A 25,115-nucleotide genomic window follows, 5' to 3' on the forward strand; every position below is an offset into this window, starting at 1 on the left:
CTGTGTACCAGGTGCTGTTTCAAGCATTTTCCTTGTATTAATTCATTTAATCTTCATAACAGTCCTATGAAGTAGACATTATTATCCTTATTTAAAAAAAATTTTTTTTAGAGAGAGCGCACATGGGGGTGGTGTGGGGCAGGGGGAGAGGGAGAGACAGAATTGGGGCTCAGTCTCACAACCCTGAGATCATGACCTGAGCCGAAATCAAGAGTTGGACGCTTAACCGACTGAGCCATTCAGGTGCCCCAATATTATTATCCTTATTAATAGATGAGGAAACGGAGACACAGAGAGGTTGAATGACCTGCCTAAGATCACACAGCTTATTAGCGGCAGAGCCAGGCAGGCTGTTCCAGAGTCTCTGCCCTTATTCACATATAATATTGCATAGTATTATGCTGCCTCTTTGAGAGAATTAAATTTATTTCAGTGAGAAATCTCAATGGGCCAGCTCTGCCAGGGCTGCTAAAAAGTCTTCTAACTGGTCACTCTGTCTCCTCTCCCATCTCCTTGTACAATCCAGTCTTAGCCTGGTTGCCAGGAGGATCTCCATTTAAAATACAAATCAGAAATACCGTATGATCCAGTAATTCCACTGCTGGGTATTTACCCAAAGAAAAGGAAAGCACTAATTTGAGAAGATACATGCACTCTTGTTTATTGCGGCATTACTTACAATAGCCAAGATATGGAAGGGAGCCAAGTGTCCACTGGTAGATGAACAGATAAAGAAGATGTGGTATACATACACAATGGATAATATTACTCAGCTATAAAAAAGGATGAGATCATATCATTTGTGACAACATGGATGGACCTAGAGGGTTATTATGCTAAGTGGAATAAGTCAGAGAAAGAAATATCATATGATTTCACTTATATGTGGAATCTAAAAAACAAAACAAATGAATAAACAAACAGAAGGCAGAATCAGACCTACAAATACAGAGCACAAACTGGTGGTTGCTAAAGAAAAGGGGGGTGAGGGATGGGCACAATGGGTGAAGGAGAGTGGGAGGTACAGGCTTCCAGTTATGGAATGAATGAGTCACATGGATAAAAGGTACAGCAATAGGAAATATAGCTGAGGTATTGTAATAACATTGGATGGTGACAGATGGGAGCTACACTTGTGGTGAGCATAGCAGGATGTATAGAGTTGTTGAAATCACTGTGTTTTACAACTGAAACGAATGTAATAGGCCATGTCAACTATACTCAAATTTTAAAAAATTAGAATAAAAATAATCAGATTGCTTTACTCCGCAGCTTGAGACTCTCCAGTGGCTCCCTGTCACACTCAGAATAACATCTCACCTCCTTGCCAAGACTTAGAGGTCCCACTTGTATGTTCAGATTCCATTCCTCCCACTCTTCTGCTCATTCACCAACCTCCACCTTCAGACTTTCTTGCTGTTCTTTGAACTCATCCCTGCCTCGGGCCCTTTGCACTTGCTTTTTCCTCTGCCTGGAATACTTGTCCCCCAGATTTTCATTTGGCTGGCTCTATTTCTCACCTTTCTGCTCAAAAGGCATCTTCTCAAAGAGGTCTTCCCATGACTCCATTTTATCATCTTTAGATTAATCTTGCTATTGTTCTGTTTTTATTGTCTTACATCTTCCCCACTAAAACTGACAAGAGGGGAGGCCTTGTTTGTCTTGTTTACTGCTTCATCACCAGTAACTAGACAGAGACTGACTTACTGTAGGAATGCAAATATTTGTTGAATGAACAAATAAATGAATGGATGAGTTATACAGTTTTCATTACCTGAAAACTAAAGAGATGAAGCTTTTGTTTTGAGACCTAATTTAAAAACAATTTTTTAAAGATTGTATTTATTTCTTTGACAGAGAGAGAGCGAGAGAGAGAGAGAGAGAGAGAGCGCACACACAAGCAGGGGGAGGGGCAGAGGGAGAAGCAGACTCCCCACTGAGCAGGGGTCCCGATGTGGGACTCCATCCCAGGATCCTGGGATCATGACCTGAGCTGAAGGCAGACGCTTAACGACTGAGCCACCCAGGCGCCCCTGTCACCCTTGTTCTCATCTGTGTCCCCTGACAGCCCTCCTCTTCCTTGCTGAGGATAAAACCTACTTTTTTTCCCCACAAAGACCAGTTCCAGACCCTCTCTGTGTGACATTAGCCCAGAGACCTCAGGACATTCACGGCCTCTTACGGCTGCTGAGTACCAGCTTTGTCATGCTGCGGGGCTCTCTAAACTGCCTGCTGGGTGCTCTGGGGCAAAGAGATGCTGGCTCTAGCTGTTCAGGGGTGTACGGGTCAGCAAGCGAGAGAATACATTTGCACAAGGAGAGTTCTAACCCTAACCGAAATAGGTCTCCTATCTGTTCCCTTCCTTAACTTCTCTATTTTTGTTGATGTAATTTTTCCCTCTTTGTGACTAATCGATGAATAAGACATTTAAGAGGAAGAGCTGGTTGGAAGAAGAACATAATGACTTTACTTGAGGTTAAGTTTGAGGTTTCGGTGGGACAGGCTGGGCTGAGTCAACCAACCGAGGACCCTGCCTTGGAGAGGTCTTTCTGATCTGCCTCCTTTTTGATTCAGGCGCTCATCAGAATGACCATGGCAGCTTTGGAACCATCTCTGGGCTGAATCTCTCCTTCCCAATCTAGTCGGGGGTGGCTTTGGAGTGACATTTTATATAGATTCTATCTATTGGTAGCATAGATTGAAATAAGGAAGTCAAGAGGCAGAGATGATTTGGAGGGAGATTAAAAATTTAGATTTCTACATCCTAAGTAAGAAGCACTAATGGGCCATGTAAATAAAAATATCCAGTAGACAGCCTGAGAGGAATGGCTGGGAGATGGGATAGAAAGGGCCATTGGAAAATGCCTTAGGAGGAGTCGCCATCCATGGGGGTGTGGTGATAGGTGAAAGATAAAGAAGGATAAGATATCCTGGGACCAAAGGATAGGAAGAGTGCCATTGGTTGAGTCTCAGGAAAATGCCTACACTTAAGGGGAGGGAAGCAATAAGGAGACCAAGAAGGTGTCACTCTGGGGAAGAAACTGGATGAAGCAGTCTTAAGAGCTAAAGGAAGTTTCAAGAAAGAAGTGGCCAATTCTGTCATATTTTATGGAGAAGTTGAGAAGAATGAATGAAAAATGGCTTTGGCAATTGAGATGATAATTATAATGAAAAGTATCCAAGAAAATGAGCTGGAAATGCCTTTCTCTGGCCTATGATGTTGCCAGAGACTGATTTACTGCCCACATCAAAGTCATGTTGACATGATGTGTGTGTTTCCATCCTTAAGAAGGATTAATAGCAGGACAGCCAAAAAAGCCAGTTAGATTCAACTAAAATATGAATGCTTCTCATATTAATCAGACTGTGACCTATGACCAAAATACCTAAATGAGAGTTACTAACCTGTGATAACTTTTTTCACCCAAAAGGTAACAATACTGGGCATAGAAGAAAGAACTTTTCTTGATACAGATTCCATCATAATGATATCTGAAAAATAAAGGTTTTCTTAAAGATTATGTCAAACCACCGACATGCTTTACAGAAGCCACAGAATAGACTAGCTAATGAAGATCTGATTTTTTATCTGAGTTTTATCTATGACGCCATTTATTGGCTCCGTTGGGTAGATAATTTCATACTATTTCATACACATTAGCTTTGAAATGGGCTTGCAAATGTTCTACTCTGCTTTCCCAACAAAGGACACTCCAGTCTTAAAGAGATGTGACAGGGAAAGCCTCCTGCCGCCACCGCCATGAAACTTTTTAAGGTGAAGGGGAGTGACACCCATGTTCTCTCTACAGAGAACCAGACTCGGGTTCTCACAAACCCAAGAAGGAAGTTGGTTCCCGCTCTGCAGCCCAGGCACTTTGCTGAGCTGGGAAAATGCAGCTGCTTGTCTAGGCTCACAGCAGCAGGGCAAAATTTTTTCAAATGAACTATTACCCAATGTTTAGTTTGGCAAACGCTTCAGCTGTCTTCATTCCCTCGTGGGTAGTAGCAGGCCCCTTTCCTAATTTGGCCTCCATCCCTTCTCACTGATTTTCTGATCTCATGGATTTCTCCTGATTTTTCTTTATTTAAAAGAAATAACAAGTAACAATAGTAATTGAATGACAATTATAGCACGATGCACCTGATAACACTGGAATTTCCTTTTGCTTTAAAAATACATAGAGCCTGGGTACCTGGTCTCCGGAAAATAATTCAAATATGCTAATTAGGTGAATACTTAGAAATTTTAGTTCAAAGAATAATTAAAATTCTATAACTCTGTGTGTGTAATTATGTAAGTATTTCAATGGACGTCCACAAGTCTAAACATTTAAAGTGTTGAAACAAGAAAACATTGTGACTTTCATATTTTAACAAAATCACTAAGTAGAAACTAATATTTGGTTCTAGTATCACCCAAACTATTCCAGGCACTAGGATTTCACTGAATTATGGGAACTCTTTGGTAGCTTGATATTTCTAGTTTGTTTAGTTTTGCATTTTTGTGTCACCCATTTTGTGATTTTTCAAAATGTTTTATTCTAACATTTCAAATAGAACAAAAATGATAAACCTACCTGGCACTTCCTCTCGTGCCTAGCCTCCGGGTGCCAAGATCAGGAAAAACCAAACGTACAAGCTAAAAGAATAAATCAGATTTAAAGCTGCAATTGGAAAATTTAGAGATGAAACTTACAGTTTCTCCTCTTATAATGTTTCAATTGTATTTCCTTTTTTATTATAAAGAAAATACGTGTAAATGAAATTTGGAAAAAATCAAGACAAGTATAGGAACAAAAATATACCATTCAGAGGAAACCACCATTTAAACCTCAGTGCGGTTCCTTCCAGTCTTTTTTTTTTTTTTTTTTAAAGATTTATTTTAGAGAGAGAGCACATGCGTGGGGAGGGGAGGGGCAGAGGGAGAGGGTAAAGGAGCAAAGCAGACTCCCCACTGAGTGTGGAGCCCATCGCAGGGCTAGATCTCAGGATCCTGAGATAAGGGCCTGAGCTGAAACCAAGAGTCGGTCTCTTAACTGACTGGGCCACCCAGGCATCCCTTCTAGCATTTTTTTCAAGCCTCAATATGTATACGATTCTGTGGGTATACATAGGAAACAACTGGTGTCACACAATTAGTATGTGTGCAGTTTTGCTTTCGACTGTCTCCCCTCCACAGTGTACCATAAAGATTTCCCCTTGTCATTTAGAATTCTCTAAAAACAAGGGATTATTAATAGCTGCAAAAAAATCCATCATGTGAGCTGCCATAATTTTACTATTTTCCTCTTTTTTCCAATGTGATAGTCGTTTTCACTTTTTATTATTCATTTGTTTACCTAATTTTTTCATTTTAAAGGTTTTGGTAGCAAGTGCTATTAAAATATTGAACAACATAACTACTTCTGACTCAACTTCTCATCTCCCAGATATGTTTTTCATGTGTTTTGTTAGCGCTGACATTATATTTACGACTAATTACATTAAAAAAAAATAGAAGCCTGTTCCAGCTTCCTAATTAGAAGAGGTTTATGACATGCATGGTATTCAAGTACATGTCTATTGAAAGTGGAAATCCTGGAGCATGGTGGAATTAGAAAAATACAGAGCATGGAAGGCATGGTGTTTTAAGCAGTCAAGTAACGATTTCCACTATTTTTCTCTAGTCCCCTCCATAATCATTCAGCTTCTGCTTTTGCTTGGCTTCTTGTTACATCCCTCTTTCTTTTTTCCCTTTTTTTAAAAAAAAGATTTTATTTATTTATTTGAGAGAGCATGAGAGATAGCAGGAGTGGGGGCAGGAGCAGAGAGAGAGGGAGAAGCAGACTTACTTCTGAGCAGGGAGCCTGATGCAGGGCTCCATCCCAGGACTCTGAAATCATGACCTCAGGCATTTAGCTAAAATTGGGTTTTTTAAAACTCTAATAAGTCCTCAACTCAAATCACTCATGATTTGAGCTGAAGGCAGACAGTTAACTGACTGAGCCACCCAGGCACTCCCCCTGTCCTTTTTTTCTTAACTTCTAAGCAGCAGGATTTGACAGTGTCATGTAATGTTTCTCTTGTCTGGTTCCAGGCCCTACCTCTTCCTACGGGAAGCCACCCAAGCCCGGGTGTAGAGGAAGAAAAATGAAGGAACAGGAAAGGCAAATCTTGCACAATTAAACATCAAGGTTATGAGGCCAAATTGAGAGGTTCCTTCAGGGAAGGGGTCCAAAATGTACAGATGAAGAATAAGTGATAAAAGAAAAAGTCAGCAAGTCTAAAAATGCAGAATTAGAAGCCAGAAATTCCTACTTTCAACCACAGATTCTGAAAATTCCATCACCTCTTAAGAAAATCACTTAAAACCTTCCCTCTATATCTAGTAAAATAGTAGGTATCTAAAATAATTATTATAAACTATGAAGCAGGCTCAGATTCAAGGCCCTGGGAAATAATCTGGTGTTTTGGAGGGAGAAGCAGAAATAAATTGCCCAGTTGTCTGGCAGCATAATAATCTGCACATTTTATTTTATTGAGTAATTCTAACCCCAGACTATCCTGTGATTTCATTTTATGATCAGGTACACCACAGTTAAATTTAAAAACCAACTGAGATGATTATTTCCAAAAAATGTAGTAAGAAATGTATATATTTAATATATGGACAGCTCACATAAATTAATGGGAAAATAACAATACCCCAGTAGAAAGTGGTCCGGTGATAATATATATACAAACAAGATACATATGACCAAAACACATGCAAAAGTGCTTACCTGCCCTAATCATCCAATAAGTACAAGTTGAAACAGCTAAATATAGTTCTTAACCAACAAATTTTCTAGGTTAAAAATATTAGGGATTTGGTTAAGAATATCAGGATCTACCATGAGGGCTATGTATTGGTTACAATGGTCTAGAATCCCTCCTGGGGAAGTTATCATGTACAGATGGAGACTTATGGTAGAATCGAGAAACATTATAAACAACTGAAATTTCCAATAAGAGAAATGGTTAAATGAATTCTGGAACATCCAAAAAGTGTTTGGCACCATTTTACAACATTTATTTTAAAATATTTTAGTGTGAAAATGTTTATGACATTCTAAGTTTAGATAAATCGGCATGTGATTATAAAAGTTAATTATTTCTTGAGTGTTTCTTATGTGCCAGGACCACTCAATTTTTTATATGCATTCTCTCATTAATTTCTTAAAAGCATCTCATAAGGTAGGTACTGTTATTAACGTTATGAATCGTTTCATTTTACAGTTGATGATGTTGAGGCACAAAAAGATGAAATAACTTGCCCAGGGTTACAACCTAATTAGTTGGATTCCAGGCTTAGTGTTGTTAAAAAGTATACCATATTGCAAAATCAACAACACAAGAAACAACAAGTATTGACGAGGACGTGGAGAAAAAGGAACCTTCGTGCACTGTGGGTAGGAATGCAAACTGGTACAGCCACTGTGGAAAACAGTATGGAGGTTCCTCAGAAAGTTAAAAATAGAACTACCCTATGATCCAGTAATCACACTATTGGGTATTTACCCAAAAAATTAAAAAAAAAAACCCACGAATTTAAAGGGATATATGCACCCTTATGTTTATTGCATCATTATTTACAATAGCCAAACTTTGGGAGTATCCCAATAATGGAATATTATTCAGCAACAAAAAAAGAATGAAATCTTGCCAATTGCAATGACTTGGATGGAGTTAGAGAGTATAATGCTAAGCAAAATAAGTCAGTCAGAGAAAGACAAATACCATATGTGGAATTTAAGAAACAAAACAAACAAGCACAGGAAAAAGAGAGGCAGACAGAGAGACAATACAAGAAACAGACTCTTAACTGTAGAGAACAAACTGATGGTTACCAGAGGGGAGGTGGGTAGGGGTATGGGGAAAATAGGGAATGGGAATTAAAGAGTATACTTATTATGATGAAAAAAATGATAAAAAAATACCATATTGCATGCTGTCTGTCTATCCACCTATCCATACATCAATTCATCCATATAATATCTATACAACAGGATGAGACATGAACACAACAGACAACAGATAGCAAAGTGAATTGTGAGACACACGTCTTAGGGGATTGTACCCTCAGGCATTTAGCTAAAATTGGGTTTTTTAAAAATCTACTAAGTCCTCAACTCAAATCACTCATGATGGAATAGAGAGGAGGAGGTCTAAGGGGATTTCTTGTGGCAAGATGACCTTCTTACCTGTGAAGGGTGTGTGGGACAGAGTGTGGCTCAATCAGCTCAGGCCTAGCAGAAGAGGATTCACAGATTCACTTGAAGAACTCTTTGCGAGGCCCCTGGAGTTAGTGTCTGGCTATGGCATAGGATTCCTGATAGATTATAGACAGGATGGCCAGTGCACTTGGTGGCAGAGGAGAGTGGTTACCACCCTGGTTTCAGCCAGCACACCCACACTCTGTCTAGGCCAAGAATGGCAGAGTAGTTCCTATGGCCAGAAGTTGTCTACGTGTGAGAAAGAGCCGACATGTGGGAGAGCCTGGGCTCTGCCCAGCAAAAGTCCCCCAGGATGGACAGTCAGGTTGCAGAAAGTCATTCACCAACCCAAGAAATGCATACTAGAACATTCCCAAGGGCTGCTCTGAAGAAGCCACCAAAGGGACCAGGAAACAAGAGTCTGCCTGGACCCCAAAGTGTGAAGCTGAGCAGTAGGAACTTTCCAGCCATTTTTACTTCCCCTGCTTCCAGAGGGGTCAAACTAACCCCCAGCAAGTTTTGGGGAGGAGGGATAGAGAGGAAAGAAGAAGCCCCCGTGTCTAGTTCTTTGTAGGCAAGAAGCCATCCTGGAGGAGAGAAGAAAAAGATTCCACTTTAAACCCAATTCAGTTTTGATGTTATATGGAACTGGACATTCTAAGCATCAGACTGATACCATGTGGTAAATTAAGAGGGACAACAGGGCTTTGTATCACCCGAGGACTAAAGGGGTCACACTTCGTGCTCACATGCTCATTCAGGAGTGGAAGAAGAACCACCCAATGAGCAGATTCAAAGCACCATGGGAAACGAAGACAAAGTCACTGTGTGATTAGTCCCTTAGCTCCTGCTGGTCGTGTGTGTGTGCATGTGTGTGCAAACGTGCAAATAAACTATATGCGTGTGGCTACAGCTCTGGACAGTGAGGCTATAGCCAGTATTTATCCTCCTCTTTTTATATTTTTCTCTAATTTTTACACTTTCTATAAAGGGATTGTAATACTTTTATAATCAGAAAAACATCAGTAAAATGTTATTTTTAAAAAGGAAGTCAGTGTTATGGAAATTCCCTAATCCATGTGAGATATTACTTGCACCAAGAATGAGCACTACCCATCATATGCCCAGAGCTGCCAAAAAGAGCAAGAAACATTCCGACATCTGCACAGGAACTTGATGTGGAATCTGGAATCAACTCCATTCCCGGGGGAAGAGGGAGGAAATGAGAATTGGGTATTTTGTTGTTTCTCTTGTAAACAAGCTTTGGGATCATATCCCTTTCCCCTTCCTCTCCCTAGGCCATTAGTCACAAATTCGGCAGCAAGGGTCCCTTCCCAACACGGGCTCCCCTGAATGGCCTGTTCTTCGGGCAAACCCCCAACAAGAACTGAAAGTTAGTGGTCTTGAAGAATGGATTCTAAGGCAAGTATTATTAAGATGAAAAATGCTAAATAAATGCCCATTGCCACACACTGGAGTCTTTTTTTTTTTTTTTACCTTTTCCTTTGGAATGCTCTGCAATGAGACTACCCTAGAGGGGACACAACTTAAAAGGAACTCTGAAAAAGATTTTGAAAAATAGGCTTTGATTTCTTAGAAAAAGAAGTGGAGATCTTACAGAGACTAAATATGTCACGCTCAAGTCACACCGCTTCCATCTGATCAAGTTGCCGGGCAGGTAGATAAAGAAAATGCTGTAGAGCCAGGGTACCCAGGAGTGGGTCCCCCTGAGGAAGTGTCCCAGGCTGCCAAGTGATGAAATGGCTAAAGATGTGGGCTAAATGATAAGCTACTCGAGGGAATTCCTGGCTGGCTGGAAAACCTTACTCAGGGAAACCTTGTGAGCACAGAGTGTACTCAACATCTTGTACGCACTCATATTGCTTTCATTTATTGAATGAGGGATAAGAGATATTCATTTCAAATATGGGAGCTTCAGCAGGTTGAGAAGACTGGATGACCTACAAGATTCAAGAAGATACTGGTAAACAGAACTGCAGATTGAAACTAAGAAGCTAAAATATAGGAATAAGGGAGTGGCTGCTCCTGGGTTCAAATAGTCACCTGCATAAGGGCAATAATCTGAGAATAATATTTTGTATTTACATAGAGTATTTCACAGTTTCCAAAGCAGTTTTGGGGGGTAGCTTAATTTTAATTCATGTGAAAAAATACTTAAGGGTTATTTTTGTTGACCACAAGTTTGAAATGAAAACAACAGAGTAACATAGAAGGATAAAAGCCAATAGTAGCCCTCCTCCTCCCAATAAAAGTAAGAGCCCCTGTCATCTGAGCACTCCTAAGGCACTGGGTTGTACCCTTGGGGCTACCTACCTTTTAGGAAGAACATCAGTAAATTGAAGTCATAATGAAACAAGTGGGCAGGAAGGTAAAAATTTGGGAGCCGAGGAATATTCAGTGTGGAGAAGGGAAGATGAGGAGATGTAAAAAATTGGTTCAAATATTTGAGCAGCTGCTATATTAGGAGATTCTCCTATGTATTTTAGTATTATCAAAAGTACAGGACTTCCACCAATGACTCTGTTTCAGGGATGAAGATTTTAGCTAGAGGAGTGGATCTTAAAATGTCAATGTTTTGGAAACAACATTGGAATCTGCAGAATTGCTTGTGGGAGGGTAACCTGGAGCAGCCACTTTGGAAAATAGTTTGGCCCCATCCCCAGATATCATAGTTGCACACCCCCTTAGCCTGCAAGGTTCATCCCTGGACATACATGCCTAAAAAAGCATCTTCATGTGCACAGCAGGAAATATGCACGTGAATATTCACAACAGCAGAATCTGGAAACAACTCAAATGCCCAGCAGTAGGACAGCAGGTGAGTAAATTGTGAAATATTACACAATGGTCAAATGAATCTAGATGAATCTTAGTACAATTTTAAGTGGACAAAGACAACATGATACCCCTTTTTAAAAAAGTTAGGCCACAGGGACGCCTGGGTGGCTCAATTGGTTAAGCCACTGCCTTCAGCTCAGGTCATGATCCCAGGGTCCTGGGATTGAGTCCCACATCGGGCTCCTTGCTCAGTAGGGAGTCTGCTTCTCCCTCTCCCTGTCACTCCCGTTTGTGCTCACTCTCTGACAAATAAGTAAAATCTTAAAAAGTTAAGCCACAAAAATTAAGAATTTTTGTGCTTTTTAGAAATACATATATGTAATAGGTTAGACAAAGAAAGCCAAATACCATTGATCTCGCTTACATGTGAACCTAAAAAGCAAAAACAAAACAAACTCACAGATACAGAAAACAGGTTGGTGGTTGACAGAGCAAGGGGCAGGGGAGTGGGCAAAAGGGGTAAAGGTGGTCAAAAGATTAAAAAATACACATAAATGCACTAAAACTCTTTTTTAAAAAGCAAGGTAATGATGAACAGGTTGATGGTTCCCACCAGTGGGACAGGGCAGGGAGATGGGATATGGGGCATCTGGTGCGATGGTTCATTTGGGGTGGTGGGTTCACAGATGTTTACCACATTGTTAAAAAGAACGAAATACCCAGATGGAATTAGGCCATGCATAAACCCATGGTGACCGTGTGTCATGAACCAATTCAGTTCTGTCCATCTGAGGGCCACTGAAAAGAGGGAGAAGGCACAAAAAAAGGAAAGACGGAAGGGAGGGATGGAAAATACTGAATTGGCGTCATTGTGGCCTGGTCAGCAAGCTCCTTGTCACCCACATCATTTCAGCCTAAGCCAGGTGGCTACCCAACACGGTATGGTTGTGCAGGTTGTGAGCTGCACCAAGGTCCCTGATGAGGAGTCAAGCAGGTTTTCATCAGCCTGTGCTCTATATGCCATGCAAGACCCTGGAGCAGAACTACGTTTGCCCAGAGGAAGAGCACAGAAGTGTGCTGCCCCATTACCCACCTCTAAGGCTTGTCTTTGTCCAGAGAGGGCACTTTGTTCTCATAAAAACTCTAGCCAGAGATGTTTTCAGAGGAATCTTGCACTGGGTATTCAATTGGACTAGGTGACCTCCAAGGTCTCTTGGAACTCAAGGATATTTTTGAGGGAATAACAAGTAGAAAGAGGTCTGATTCACAATTCAGGAGACTGGATTGGACACTGTAGGGAAGCAAATTCTACCACTGGAAAATGTATCTCTTTGGTAAGTGGATTATTTTAGGCTGATTATTTTTAAGAAAGAGAAGGCTCAGGAAGAACCTTTGACCTTTCCCCTAATTGCCTAAAAGAATTTAGAGGACTTGATATCCTCTAATTGAGGTATCACTGTAGATAACTACAGTATAACATGAAAGAGATGTGGAAGACGAGGAATTTAGCAAAATCTGTTAAAATTCTTCTTATTGTTTCTGTATGGTCCATCTAACATTTGTTTACCAAACATTTACTCTTTTTCATCTTCCTATGAATTGCATTCCTTCCCTTTTGAAGTCCCACTTTCCTACACTCTTCTTGGGTCTGGATGGCATATAAGTCTCAATTGCCTGACTGCCAGGCGGGCCATAGTGAGCCCCCACACATACAGAGTTAAATTTGTTAATTTGTCTCTTGTCAATTTAAATCTTAGACCAACCAAAAGAATCTGAAAGCGTAGAGGAAAATGTTTTCTCCCCAAAACACCACCCATACATTACAAATAGCTGTGTGATCCTCAGCCTTAATCACTGCTGGTTTGTTTTCTTGACTTCAAATGCTACCTGCTTCAGCCAATGGCTGTGACACAATACAAAGCATTAAAGATGCCAACTGTTTCTTCCTCACCCACATGTCTTTCCTGCAGGCCGCCCTTGCCCACAGACTGTTACAGTATCGGGCACTGGGGCAGAAGGTCAGGTATAGCATCATGGGAAACACCATCCAAGCAGCCATAATGGGAAATCAGGAAGCCAGTGAAGGCAGTTGGCTTCTGGGAAGGGGCAAGGAGCAGGCCAGTGGAGAGAAGCAGATCCCACTGGTTTAGGGATATACCAGAGAGAAAGAAAAGAGATGCCTGGTGACTTAGAATCTAGTTGTGGCCTATCTGAAATGGGAACCACCAGCCACATATGGCTACTGCACACTTGAATTGTGGCTAGTCCAAGCTGAGATGGACTCTACATGTAAGGTACACACCAGATTTTTGAGATTTGGCATGAACAAAAGAATGGAAAAGTAACTCAATGATTTTATAATATCGATTCCATGTTGAAATAATATTTTGAATATTTTGGATTAAATTTCAAAATAATAAAAATTTTCATCTTTTAAAATACTTAAAAAATGAGGATACTAGGATATTTTAAATTATATCTGTGGCTCCCATTGCATTTCTATTAGGCAGCAAAGGACTAGACTCTATGAAGCCCAAACTTTTTATAATAGGATTTAATGAGATATCCCTTTCCCTTTTAAAAATTCTCCTTTTAACTTGTTTTGAGTTGGTGTCTATTCCTAAAAACCAGATGGAGGGCACCTGGGTGGCTCAGTTGGTTAAGCGACTGCCTTCGGCTCAGGTCACGATCCTGGAGTCCCGGGATCGAGTCCTGCATTGGGCTCCCTGCTCAGCAGGGAGTCTGCTTCTCCCTCTGACCCTCCCCCCCTCATGCTCTCTCTCTCCCTCTCTCATTCTGTCTCTCAACTAAATAAAATCCTAAAAAAAAAAAAAAAGATGGAAAAGTGCCTTAAAAATAAATACAACTCTATGATTGGAAGTTATTGTTAATTTAATAATGATTAAGTCCTATGATTCTATTAATTATTTCCATCAACAAATCCTACTGGCTCGGTTTCCCAAATATACCCAGAATTTGACCTCTTCTCACTGCTGAATCCCTGCCCACTCTCTGCACACCTGGCTCCTCTCGCCTCCCTGATTTGACCTCAAGGTCCTGAGGACCATCCTGGTCCTCTCTCCCTGTTCTCCTCTCTCCAGCTGTTGCAGCCTCCTTGCTGCTTGTGCTCCTTTGGCCCTCAGGGTCTTTGCACTGGCTCTGCCTACACTGTTCTTTGTTCATATCCACATACTCACTGCCTATCACTGTGGACTCAAATGTTACTTCTGAGGGAGGCCTTCCCTGTTTGCCTTCCCTAAAATTACAACTCTTACACACACACACACACACACCCCTTATCTCCTGCTCTATTATTCCCCTTAGCATTTATACTATCTCATATACTATGTATTTTATCTTATGTATCAGTCTCCTTCAACTATAATAAATTTAGTAAGTGCAGGAATTTTTCTGTCTTGCTCATTATTGTATTCCCAGCATCTAAAACAGCGCCTGACACAGCAGCTGCTCAATAAATATTTGTTGTATGTGGAGGATCGCAGCAGACTATTCTTGTGCTAATAAGTGTTTGCTGGGGGCACCTGGGTGGCTCAGTCATTAGCGTCTGCCTTCGGCTCAGGTCACGATCCCAGGGTCCTGGGATCGAGCCCTGCGTTGGGCTCCCTGCTCAGCGGAAAGCCTGCTTCTCCCTCTCCCACTCCCCCTGCTTGTGTTCCCTCTCTCGCTGTGTCTCTCTGTCAAATAAATAAATAAAATCTTTAAAAAAAAAAAGTGTTTGCTGTATTTTATATGGTCTACACGAAGTTTCTGACAGAGTTCTTAACCTCCAGAGGAGATATTTAAGAGCCACTGAATTCTCTAAGTACAACCAAATTGTAGGAAGCACCAGCTCTCTGACACCTCAAGTGGTTCTTAGAGTTTGTGTGGTGCTACGTGTTGGCATTTTTGTTTGAAGACTTATTTGAGAGAGAGCACGCTTGAGCAGGAGGGGCAGAGGGACAGGGAGAGAGAATCTGGAGCAGACTCCCCACTGAGCATGGAGCCCAACATGGCGCTCTATCTCACGACCCTGAGCCAAAATCAAGAGTCAGACTTAATCGATTGCACCACCCATGCACCCCAAGTGTTGGCATTTCTATGCAGGGAATAATGGCCCAGCAAACCTGAGTTTTTAGAATATTTGGAGCTGCCACAGTTGTACTTTCTTAGACACCACCCATTCCTTACCTTTCCTGGCCCCTCATTATGAAGTGTGGACAAAGGACAGAATGGATTTTCGAGGAAGATGAAGGAATATATTAGCCATCTGGTTGGCTTCCCAGAGTGAAGCCAATTATTCCCACTGAGAACCCATTAGACCCAAACAAATTTTAATATTTCCTCATCAATTCACTTGCGTATTTTTTTTTTTTTTTTTTACACTCAGTCAGCACTGTATTTTTATCTTCACAACCAACCTTCCCAAATGTGGCTGGGTTGACTTGGTCCTGAGCATTTTGGCCACAGCTTTCCACATAAATCTCATACATCAGGCAGCGAGGCACACTGTACCCTTCACAGATACAGAAATTGTCAACCAACCTGGGGGGAGAGGAAGACAAGGCAGAGGAAATTGGCATCAGTTTCTCTGGGCAGAAAATTTTGATCCAAGGAAATGAAACCTGTTTAAGTTATTGAATGCAAAGGCTCACCAACCATCATCAATAATGTACCTTTTTGTTCTCAGCCCAGAGTTAAGTATTTTGATTGTGGATCTTTATTTTTTTATTAAATCTTTAATTTTAATTCCAGTATCATTAACATACAGTGTTATAATTTTCAGGTGTACCATATAGTGATTCAACAATTCTATACATTACTCAGCATTCATCATAAGTGTGCTATTAATCCCCATCACCTAATTCATCCATCCCCTTACCCACTCCCCTCTGGGAAACATCAGTTTGTTCTCTATAGTTAAGAGTTTGTTTTTTGGTTTGTCTCTCTTTATTTTTCCTTTGCTCATTTGTTTTGTTTCTCAAATTCCACATATGAATAAAATCATATGGAATTTGTCTTTCTCTGACTTATTTTGCTCAGCATTATACTCTAACTCCATCCATGTTGTTGTAAATGGCAAGATTTCATTCTTTTTTATGGCTGAATAATATTTCATTTGTATATATACCACATTTTCTTTATCCATTCATCTATTGATGAATACTTGGGCTGCTTCCATAGTTTGGCTATTGTAAATAATGCTGCAATAAACAGGAGTACATGTATCCTTTTGAATTAGTGTTTTTGTATTTTTGGGGTAAATACCTGTAATGTGCTTACTGGATCATAGGGGAGTTCTATTTTTAACTTTTTGAGGAACCTCCATACTGTTTTCCACAGTGGCTGTACCAGTTTGCATTCTGATTATGGGTCTTTAGATAATCAACGTGGTGGGTTTTTATTGTTGTTTTATTTTGTTTTTTGATCTGTTTTTGTTTTTGGCATGTAGGCATATTAAAAAGAAGCCCAAATTATTGGCTCAGCAGACACTGTTTTATGTCCTATTGTAAAGGTTGTAGCCAAGAGTTCTATAGCTATAAAGTGGGGATTATTTACTTGATCTATCACCCCTGCAGGCTTGCCAGTCCCTGTGTGCTTGTGACTCAGGTCACGTGTGCAACGCTTTGCCTCCCTCCCCCAGTTGTTTGCACAATTTTTAAATCTGACTCATTTAGGGCAGGCCACAATATTTTGATTATTTAAATTGATATGAGATGTAAAATGCAAGACACCAAGAGACAGGCAGACACTCCAGCTGAGTGGCATTTGTATGTGATCTGCAGCATTTCAGGCCTCTGCTCAAGGTGGGGTCTTCAACTGCTCAAGTGTTCCCACACTTGCGGGGAGGTAGCAGTCCCTTGGCAATGAGGGGCTCTGCCTGTGGCTCAGCCAGACCTGTGGGGATAGCCATGTCCCTGTTCCAGCAACTGGTATGTGTGTGGGTTAAGAAGTGGGGGAGACTGAGGCCAGAAAGTGTGGTCCACAGTGACATCTGATCACAACCCCTCCTTCACTGGTTGAGGAGAGACTCTCAGGGTTCTTATTCTTTTAGAGAAATATGCAAAGGAAGCCAATATAATTTTTAAGCACAGAAGAATTTTTCAGCAGGGAATTTACCAATACATCGTCTCCTTTCTCATTGATGATATAAAGCTTATTTTCTGGGATGAGGCCCACTGAGGACTGCACTTACTTTCCCTGAGAGCTAAAGACACAATTGTCAACCCCATCGGCTTCCTCATAAAAGGAAAAACTAACATATAGGAGGTGGGGGAAATCTTTGGCCCTGCATACTGAGGTATACAAATTATCACAGGCCAGGCAGCTTAAAACAACAGAAATTGGTTCTCTCACAGTTCTGGAGGCTGAGAGTCCAAAATCAAGGTGTCCATAGGGCTGGTTCCTTCCAGAGGCTCTGAGGGAGAATGTGTTGTATGCTCTTCTCCTAGCTTCTGGTGTTCACTGGACATCCTTAGCTTATAAATGCATCACACTCATATCTACCTCTGTCTTTACCTGGGCTTCTCTTCTCTGAGCGTCCTCTCTCCTCTTCTTATGAGAACACCAGTGATTGGATTTAGGACCCAGCTGAATCCAGTATGATCTCTTCTTAATTAATTACAACTGGAAAGACCCTATTTCCAAATAAGGTCACATTCTGAGCTTCCAGATAGATAAGTATTTTGGGGAGACACTATCCAACCCAGTACCTGCCCAAGAAGGGGATTTTCCAAGGGTCTCCTTAACATCATTGTGAGAATGTGCCACTTGACATACTTGACCATGGTTTAAATATAGCTGCTAGAGTACCAATTATTTGGCTCAATGTTGAATACAGGATGATGGCTCTCAGTGGGGAGGGGAGGGGCAAATTCCTACAACTAGGTGATTTTTTATATTTCTTTTGTTAAGAAACCACTCATTGATAGATGAAAAGCCTATACTTGAGGTATCACAAAAGACAGCTATGCTTGGGGAGCTGCCACAAAATATGATAGATGTCAAGTTAAAACTCACTGTTGTTTACCTATAGCTACTACTGATTTAGTCATGGAATGGTCTCCTCAAAAAAGAAACATGCGAAATACTCCTTAAAATGAACTCTAGTTTAAATGTTTGCAAACCCTTCTACCTCGTCACAGAAATTCATTTGTTCTAGGCCTCTATGAACTGTGTCTTTCTCTTTCAAAATGACATTACTGAGTCTGCCCATTATCTGGGTGCACAAGGCTAAATAATACTATCAGGGAGAATAACAGTAAAGGATCTCATGACCCTGAGATCATGACCTGAGCCAAAATCAAGAGTCAGATGCTTAAACGATGGAGCCATTCAGGCACCTCTATGAATTTTTATTTTAAGTAAATGATTTCTTTTTAAGTAATCTCTATACCCAAACTCACAACCCTAAGATCAAGAGTCACATGCTCTCCTGACGGAGCCACCCAGGTGCCCCCTTGAAATTATGATCAATGAGTATTTTTTTTTAAAGATTTTTATTTATTTATTTGAGAGGGAGAGAATGAGAGACAGAGAGCACAAGAGGGAAGAGGGTCAGAGGGAGAAGCAGACTTCCTGCCGAGCAGGGAGCCCGATGCGGGACTCGATCCCGGGACTCCAGGATCATGACCTGAGCTGAAGGCAGTCGCTTAACCAACTGAGCCACCCAGGCGCCCCTATGATCAATGAGTATTATCCAGGGCTTTGCATCTCACAGATGGGCTTGCATTCTGACTCTGAGATACCTCCTAGAGCTTTTGTGACTAGAAAACAAGCACATGATATGCTTAGTACACTTCTTGGCACATGGAAGCTCTTATTGGTGTTGTTTTAGTGTCTACCTCCAAAATATTCAGAGGATGCAAGAAAGACGGCCCTGTTGGCATACTGGCAGCCCAGAAACACCTGCAGTAAATGAGACTGACTTTCAACTACATGTGGGTCCAAAGAGAGGCTGATGGGGGTGGGGGGATGTGTAGGCAGTAGAGTTGGGCTGAACTACTGGCAGGTGGGATTGGTTAAGGATTTTACACTGTGCCACCAAAATGTGTTTTGGTGATCCATGATTATGAAGGTGTAGGATGAATCAGATCACTGAATTCCTTGCTTAGCTGCCTAAGAACAGTATTTACCAGGCCTCACCATCAGATGAAGTTGATTGCTAAGATCGTAAAAACATTCATGATGTTCTCCTTGTTTTGAGTGATGGACAATCTGATAGTAGCCAACATCAGAGTGCACATATCTAGCCCTGCGATTCTCACATTTTCTGAGTGCTCCTTTCCATGGTAAAGAAAAATGTAATGCTGGGAATTACACATGCTGGCACTTATAGTACCCTGATTCAGCCTGATCAAAAGCTCCTATGAATTCTGTATTTTTAAAAATAAATTTGCATGTCATTAATTTCAACAGTCTGCAGAAATTTTAAAAAGCCATACATGTGAGAGACAGTTATTTTAGACTATGGCCAGGCTCAGCATACCTAGGGATTAGAGGATGCGTAGTAGTTTCATCTGAGGTCTGAAACCAGGGGTCCCACCCTGTCAGACTTGTTCGGTCTGCACTCCCCAGTAGGGGAAGTCAAGTCACTGCTCTTCATCCCTTTGTGCTCCCCTGAGATCTGACCACTTCTCTCCCAATTCCTACAACCCTTCCTGTCTGTGAAACAGAAAATGTCTATTACTTCTGTTTCTGGAGACTGTCCTGCTCCTTGCAGGACCTTTCTCCTTGGAGAATTTATCGTGTTTACGACAGTAGCACTGAAGTCTCTAAGGAATGCTGAGGATCTAACTAGTGACTGGAAAATGAAGCTATGAAGCAATGCTGAAAGTGGAATGTTTCTGCCATGGGACAATAATCAGCCCCCTTTCTGGTCTGTCACTCAGAATCTCCGGACAGCTCGCCCACCAGTACCCACTGCCACTCTTCTAGGAAACTGGTCTCCTTGGGCATCTTCTAACACTCTCCAGGATGCTAAGGCTCTGGATTACAAACTGAGTGGCTCTACTTGTGTGTGTAGTTTTTAAAATATACATTTATTTTTTAATTGTGATAAAATATATATAACAAAATTTACCATTTTAAAATGTACAGTTCTGTGGCATTAAACACCTTCACATTGTTGTGCAATCATCACCACCAACCATTCAAAGAACTCTTTTCATTTTGCAAAACTGAAATCCTGTACCCATTAAACACTAACTCCTCCTTCTCTCTCCCCAAGTACCTGGCACCTACCATTCTACTTTCAGCCTCTATGAATGGGACTATTTTAGGTACTTCATACAAGTGGAATCATATGGTATTTGTCCTTTTGTGACTGGCTTATTTCATTTAGCGTAATGTCTTCAAGTTTCATCCGTATTGTAGTATGTATCAGAATTTCCTTCTTTTTTTAAGCCTGAGTAATAGTCCATTGTATGTACGTATTGCATTTTGTTTATCCATTCACCTGTTGATGGACACTTGGATTGTTTCCACCTTTTGGTTATTGTGTATAATGCTGCTATACACATGGGTGTGCAAAAATCCACTTGAGTCCCTGCTTTCAATTCTTTGGGAGTACACACCTTGAAGTGGAATTGCTGGATCATATGGTAGTTCCATTTCAATTTTTTGAGGTGCCACCATATTGTTTTCCATAATGGGTGCACCATTTTACATTCCCACCAACAGTGCACAAGGGCTCCAATTTCTCCATTTTTGACAACACTCGTTATTTTCTATTTTTGTTTGTTTGATAACGGCCATCCTAATGGGTGCGAAGTGGTTGGGGCTGTATTTTTAATGCCAATGTTAAGACTACCAGTACCAATGATCTTTTAAACATTCCACCTCATAGACTGAATGCCTAAAGAGCAGTCCTCCACAGGAAGTTATGCCCTCCTTGCCACCATTGCTCTACCTCCTCCCCAAACTTGAAGAGCATGACCTCTGTGTTTGCGAGGCCTGTAAGGGTGAGTTGGAATTCATGGCATAGGACTTGAATTAGTTCGGCTCACTGCTAAAATGGTCTACATCATCCTAAGTGATTTAGGGCACCTGCACTGTGGGCAGCCTGCATTGTGTCATTTCATAGACAACCTTAGGAGGCTGTCCAGGTATGTTTCAATCTCTAATCATTCTTTCAAGTCTCTAGAATATAATGCAAATCCCAGAAACTCTAATTTACTAAATGGTGACCTGCAACAGTTGACAAAGGCATCCTAATAGTTCTTTATTCTAAGAAGGAGCCACTCTGCTGAGGGGTTGGAGTCAGTGAGTGTAAAAGAAAGAGAGCACTGTTGTGTAGTATTCTGAAAACTTGGTGTGTGCTCTAATATGTAGTCTTTTGATTTTTTTTCTCTTATGCAAGATAAAATATATAAAAAATTTTCTCTTGGAAGAAAAGGGTAAAACTTTAGGCCTTTTCATGTTATAATCACAAACACACCCTTCATTTTTCTATTTTGCTCACATAACTTTTCCAGAAAGTCTTTCCTGAGAAGTATTCCTTAAAACCTTTTTAAAAAGTAATCAGATATCTGCTATTTATTCACCTTGTAAAACTTAGGTTTTAGATTTTAGAACTGGTTTCAATTATTTTCCTATTTATGAAAAGCTACAAACCCATGAGTTCATCAGTCCCAGGGGCTAATGATATTTTTCTTTCCAGTTTTTCTGCCCCTATTTAAATAGCCAGAAGTGAATTTCACAAACAATGTGGAATGCATTGTTAAAGCTAAAAATTGCTTTACTTTAAGTTAGAAAACATCCCATTCTGGATCTCATACGGAGGGGAAACATTTCCTCTCCTGACCAACGCCCACGTGCCTTCAGATGTATATGTAAGAGCAGGTCCAACCAACAGGCCCCCCAGTGGGGGGCAATCTGGATTGCTTCCCGCGGTCAGTGTGACCAACAGGGAAGCCCTCACATGGCCCACATCAGGAGGCCGTGTGTGTGTGTGTGTGTGTGTGTGTGTGTGTGTGTGTGTGTGTGTGGTGTGTGTGTGTGTCCAGTCCCATCCGCCGCTCTGGCGAGCCAGCATCAAAAGGCACTGGTTCTGGGTGTGAACGGCTGTCCTTCTAGGCCTATTTATCAAGGCTCCCTGAGCACGGCGGTCGCTCCTTGCACTGGGCACTGGCCCGGGGTCCTGGGGACAGCAGCAGAGGGAGTGACGTTTCCCCCCTTCCCTGCCCCACCTCTTCCATTCTATCGGCCCAGAGCGCCTCCCAGCCCAGACCGCGAAACCCGGCCCAAAGGGGAGGCGTCCGGGGCCGCTCACCACTGGATGATGCCGCTGTGCAGACCCCGGGTGCCCGCGCCGCCCGACGGGGAGGCCGGCACATCCTCAGCCATGGCTCGGACCAGGGCCGGCCGCACCCAGACAGGGAGCCGGCGGCTGCGGCTGCACCAGTCCGGCTGCCGCCGCTGCTGGGTGTTTACTTTAGAGCGGGGCGCGAGGGGCACGCGGGGGCGCGGAGGGGCGGGGGGCCGGAGCTGAGTCAGCCCGGCCGGAGCCCCGCGCGCGCGGCGGAGGCTGCTGGGTCGCGCCCTGGGCCCTGCTGTGAAGGTTGTTGGGGGCGGGGGTGGGGAGACGGGGTCGCCGGCCCCTAGATCAAAAGATCGAAAGACAGAAGTACAGAAGGCGCTCTTCCCACCTTGCTACCAAGCCATCAAACAAACGAGGAAGCAACAAATAAAAACCAATGTATATAAGTTTCAAATCAGGTCACAGCAGTGGTGACTATCAGCGGTCCTCAACCTTGTTTGCGCTTTGGAATTACCCGCGCGGTTTTCAAAAATATGGACGCCCAAGCGCCAATCCCAGAGGTTCTGATGTAATTGGTCTGGGGGTGGGAGCGGCCCAGGCAAACCGGCTTTTACAAGCTCCCCAGGAGTTTAGTGATGCTGGTGTGCACTCGGGACTGAGAACCACTGGTCCTGGGAGTTTTGAGGGCAGCCGGCATCAGGACTTTTGAGAGGCCGACCCCAGATTACTCCAGTTAAGAACATCTGCCCTGGAGTGATCCCCCCAACCTGCAGCCAGGACCAGGTAGTCCTTGCCCTCAGGAATTATATGTTCACATCACTGGTCCGTGATGTCAAACTGCTTACTCTCTCCCAACCTTACTTTGCTTACTAGGACTTGTGTGGTTGTTGTATGTATTAAGTGAGCTGATAAATGCAGGGTATGTGGCATGAAGGGGAGCTCAGTCAGGCAACTGCTCTTTTGGCTTCTGACTGCTTCAAAGTCCTCTCAGAAAGATTTCTTCATCTAGGTTAAAAAGATACTTGACAACTCAACAGCAACAACAAAACATTCCAATTAGAAAATGGGCCTAGGACTTGAATATCTTCTCCAAAGGAGGATATACAAATGGCTAATAAGCACATGGAAAGATGCTAAACATCACTGGCCATTAGTGAAATGTAAATCAAAATCACAATGAAATACCACTCCACACTCTTTGGGATTGCTATTTTTAAAAATAAGAAATAAAAACAAGAAAATAACAACTGTTGGTGAATATGTGAAGAAACTAGAATCTTGTTCATGGCTGGTGGGAATGTAAATTGGTGCAGCTGCTATAAATACAGGCAGTTTCTCAAAAAATTAAAAAATAGAATTAACATATGATCCATCAATTCTACTTCTTGGGTATGTACTGTTGGGGAGGAAAATTTTTCCTTTACCCTTCAAAGATTCTTATGGCTGGCCTAAGAATTAAATTTACATCAGACAGTAGGAGAAAAACAGATTTAATTTTGTATGTATGGGAACCCCACATACAGGAGAGGGGTAAACACAGAAAGGTAAAATGATGTATATATGCCATCCTGAGCTGAGGAATGGGGTAGAAGCTTGGGGCTTCAAAGGGGAATAGGGCGATTCACAGGACAAGAAGAAAATGGCAAATGTTTGGTAATTAGATGTTTGCCCTGCCACCCAGATGGGTCACTCAGATAAAATTTATCTCTGGTAGTAATTTTATTTTGGGAAAGATCCCCAATTTAGATTCTTTTAGGTAATTAAGGGAGAGGCAAAGTTTCTCTTGAGCCCACAGGGTCTCAATTGCCTGCAGCTTAAAATAGTCCACATGCCAAAGTGGCACATTTTGGGGAAACTTGTTCTGAATCCCTTCAGTACCCAAAAGAACTGAAAGCAGAGACTCAAACAGATATTTGTAATTTGTACACCCCATTCATAGCAGTATTATTCACAATAGCCAAAAGATAGAAGCAACCCAAGTGTCCATCAATGGATGAATGGATAAACAAAATGTAATATTTGTATTTACATACTTTGGAATGGTATTCAGCCTTAAAAAGAAATGAAATTCTATTACATGCTACAACATGGATGAACCTTGAAGACATTATGCTAAATGAAATAAGCCAGTCACAAAAAGATGATTCCACTTATATTAGATACCTAGTATAGTCAAACTCAGAGAGACAGAAAGAATGGAAATTACCAGAGGCTGGGAGAGGAGAAATGGGGAGATGTTGTTTAATGATTACAGAGTGTCAGTTTGCAATGAGGGAAAATTTCTGAAGATTAACAGTGGCAATAGTTGCACAATGTAAATGTACTTAATGCCACTGAATTATACACTTAAAACTGGTTAAAATGGTAAACTTTATGTTATGCATACTTGACCACAATTAAGAAAAACCTGCCTCAAAAAAAGATACCCCAGGGTGCCTGGGTGGCTCAGTCAATTAAGTGTCTGACTCTTGATCTCAGCTTGGGTCTTGATCTCAGGGTCATGAGTTTGAGCTGCATGTTGAGTTCCACACTGAGCATGGAGCCTACTTAAAAGAAAAAAAAAAAAGAAAGAAAGGTAAAAAAAAAAAAAAGATGCCCCACCCCTGCCGCTAACACCACATGATCACATTTGGAGAACCACTTTTGGAAGCAGGGCAGAGATTCATTCAACAAACAGCAATGACTGCCTTCCATGTGACAGCACTAGAAAGTAGTTGTTGGTGGGGGGGTTGCCTGGGTGGCTCAGTTGGTTGGGTGTCTGACGCTTGGTCTCAGCTTGGGTCTTGATCTCAGGGTCATGAGTTCAAACCCCACACTGGGCTCCA

The 25,115-nt window shown here is 41.8% G+C and overlaps 1 protein-coding gene across 8 annotated transcripts in view; it reads right to left on the reverse strand.

The window, feature by feature from the left end:
- Nucleotides 1-25,115, reverse strand: part of RFX8 (regulatory factor X8) — a 255,588-nt gene that overhangs the window by 41,499 nt on the left and 188,974 nt on the right. For 5 of the 8 annotated variants that reach the window (XM_073897873.1, XM_073897874.1, XM_073897872.1 and 2 more), the window contains 3 exons: nucleotides 15,452-15,575; nucleotides 4,578-4,639; nucleotides 3,406-3,492 (listed from right to left, as the gene is read on the reverse strand). In XM_073897873.1, the coding sequence (XP_073753974.1) occupies nucleotides 3,406-3,492; nucleotides 4,578-4,639; nucleotides 15,452-15,523 (221 nt within the window). In that variant the 5' untranslated portion in view covers nucleotides 15,524-15,575. Of the gene's footprint in view, nucleotides 1-3,405; nucleotides 3,493-4,577; nucleotides 4,640-15,451; nucleotides 15,576-22,302; nucleotides 22,435-25,115 lie in introns of those variants that run through there. The other 3 variants (XM_025868767.2, XM_073897877.1, XM_073897879.1) reach the window with 2 other exon arrangements.

Source organism: Callorhinus ursinus, unplaced genomic scaffold (genome assembly GCF_003265705.2).
Source record: "Callorhinus ursinus isolate GAN/ISIS: 27379988/994484 unplaced genomic scaffold, GSC_fseal_2.0 scaffold10, whole genome shotgun sequence".
NCBI classification, from domain to species: Eukaryota; Metazoa; Chordata; class Mammalia; order Carnivora; family Otariidae; genus Callorhinus; species Callorhinus ursinus.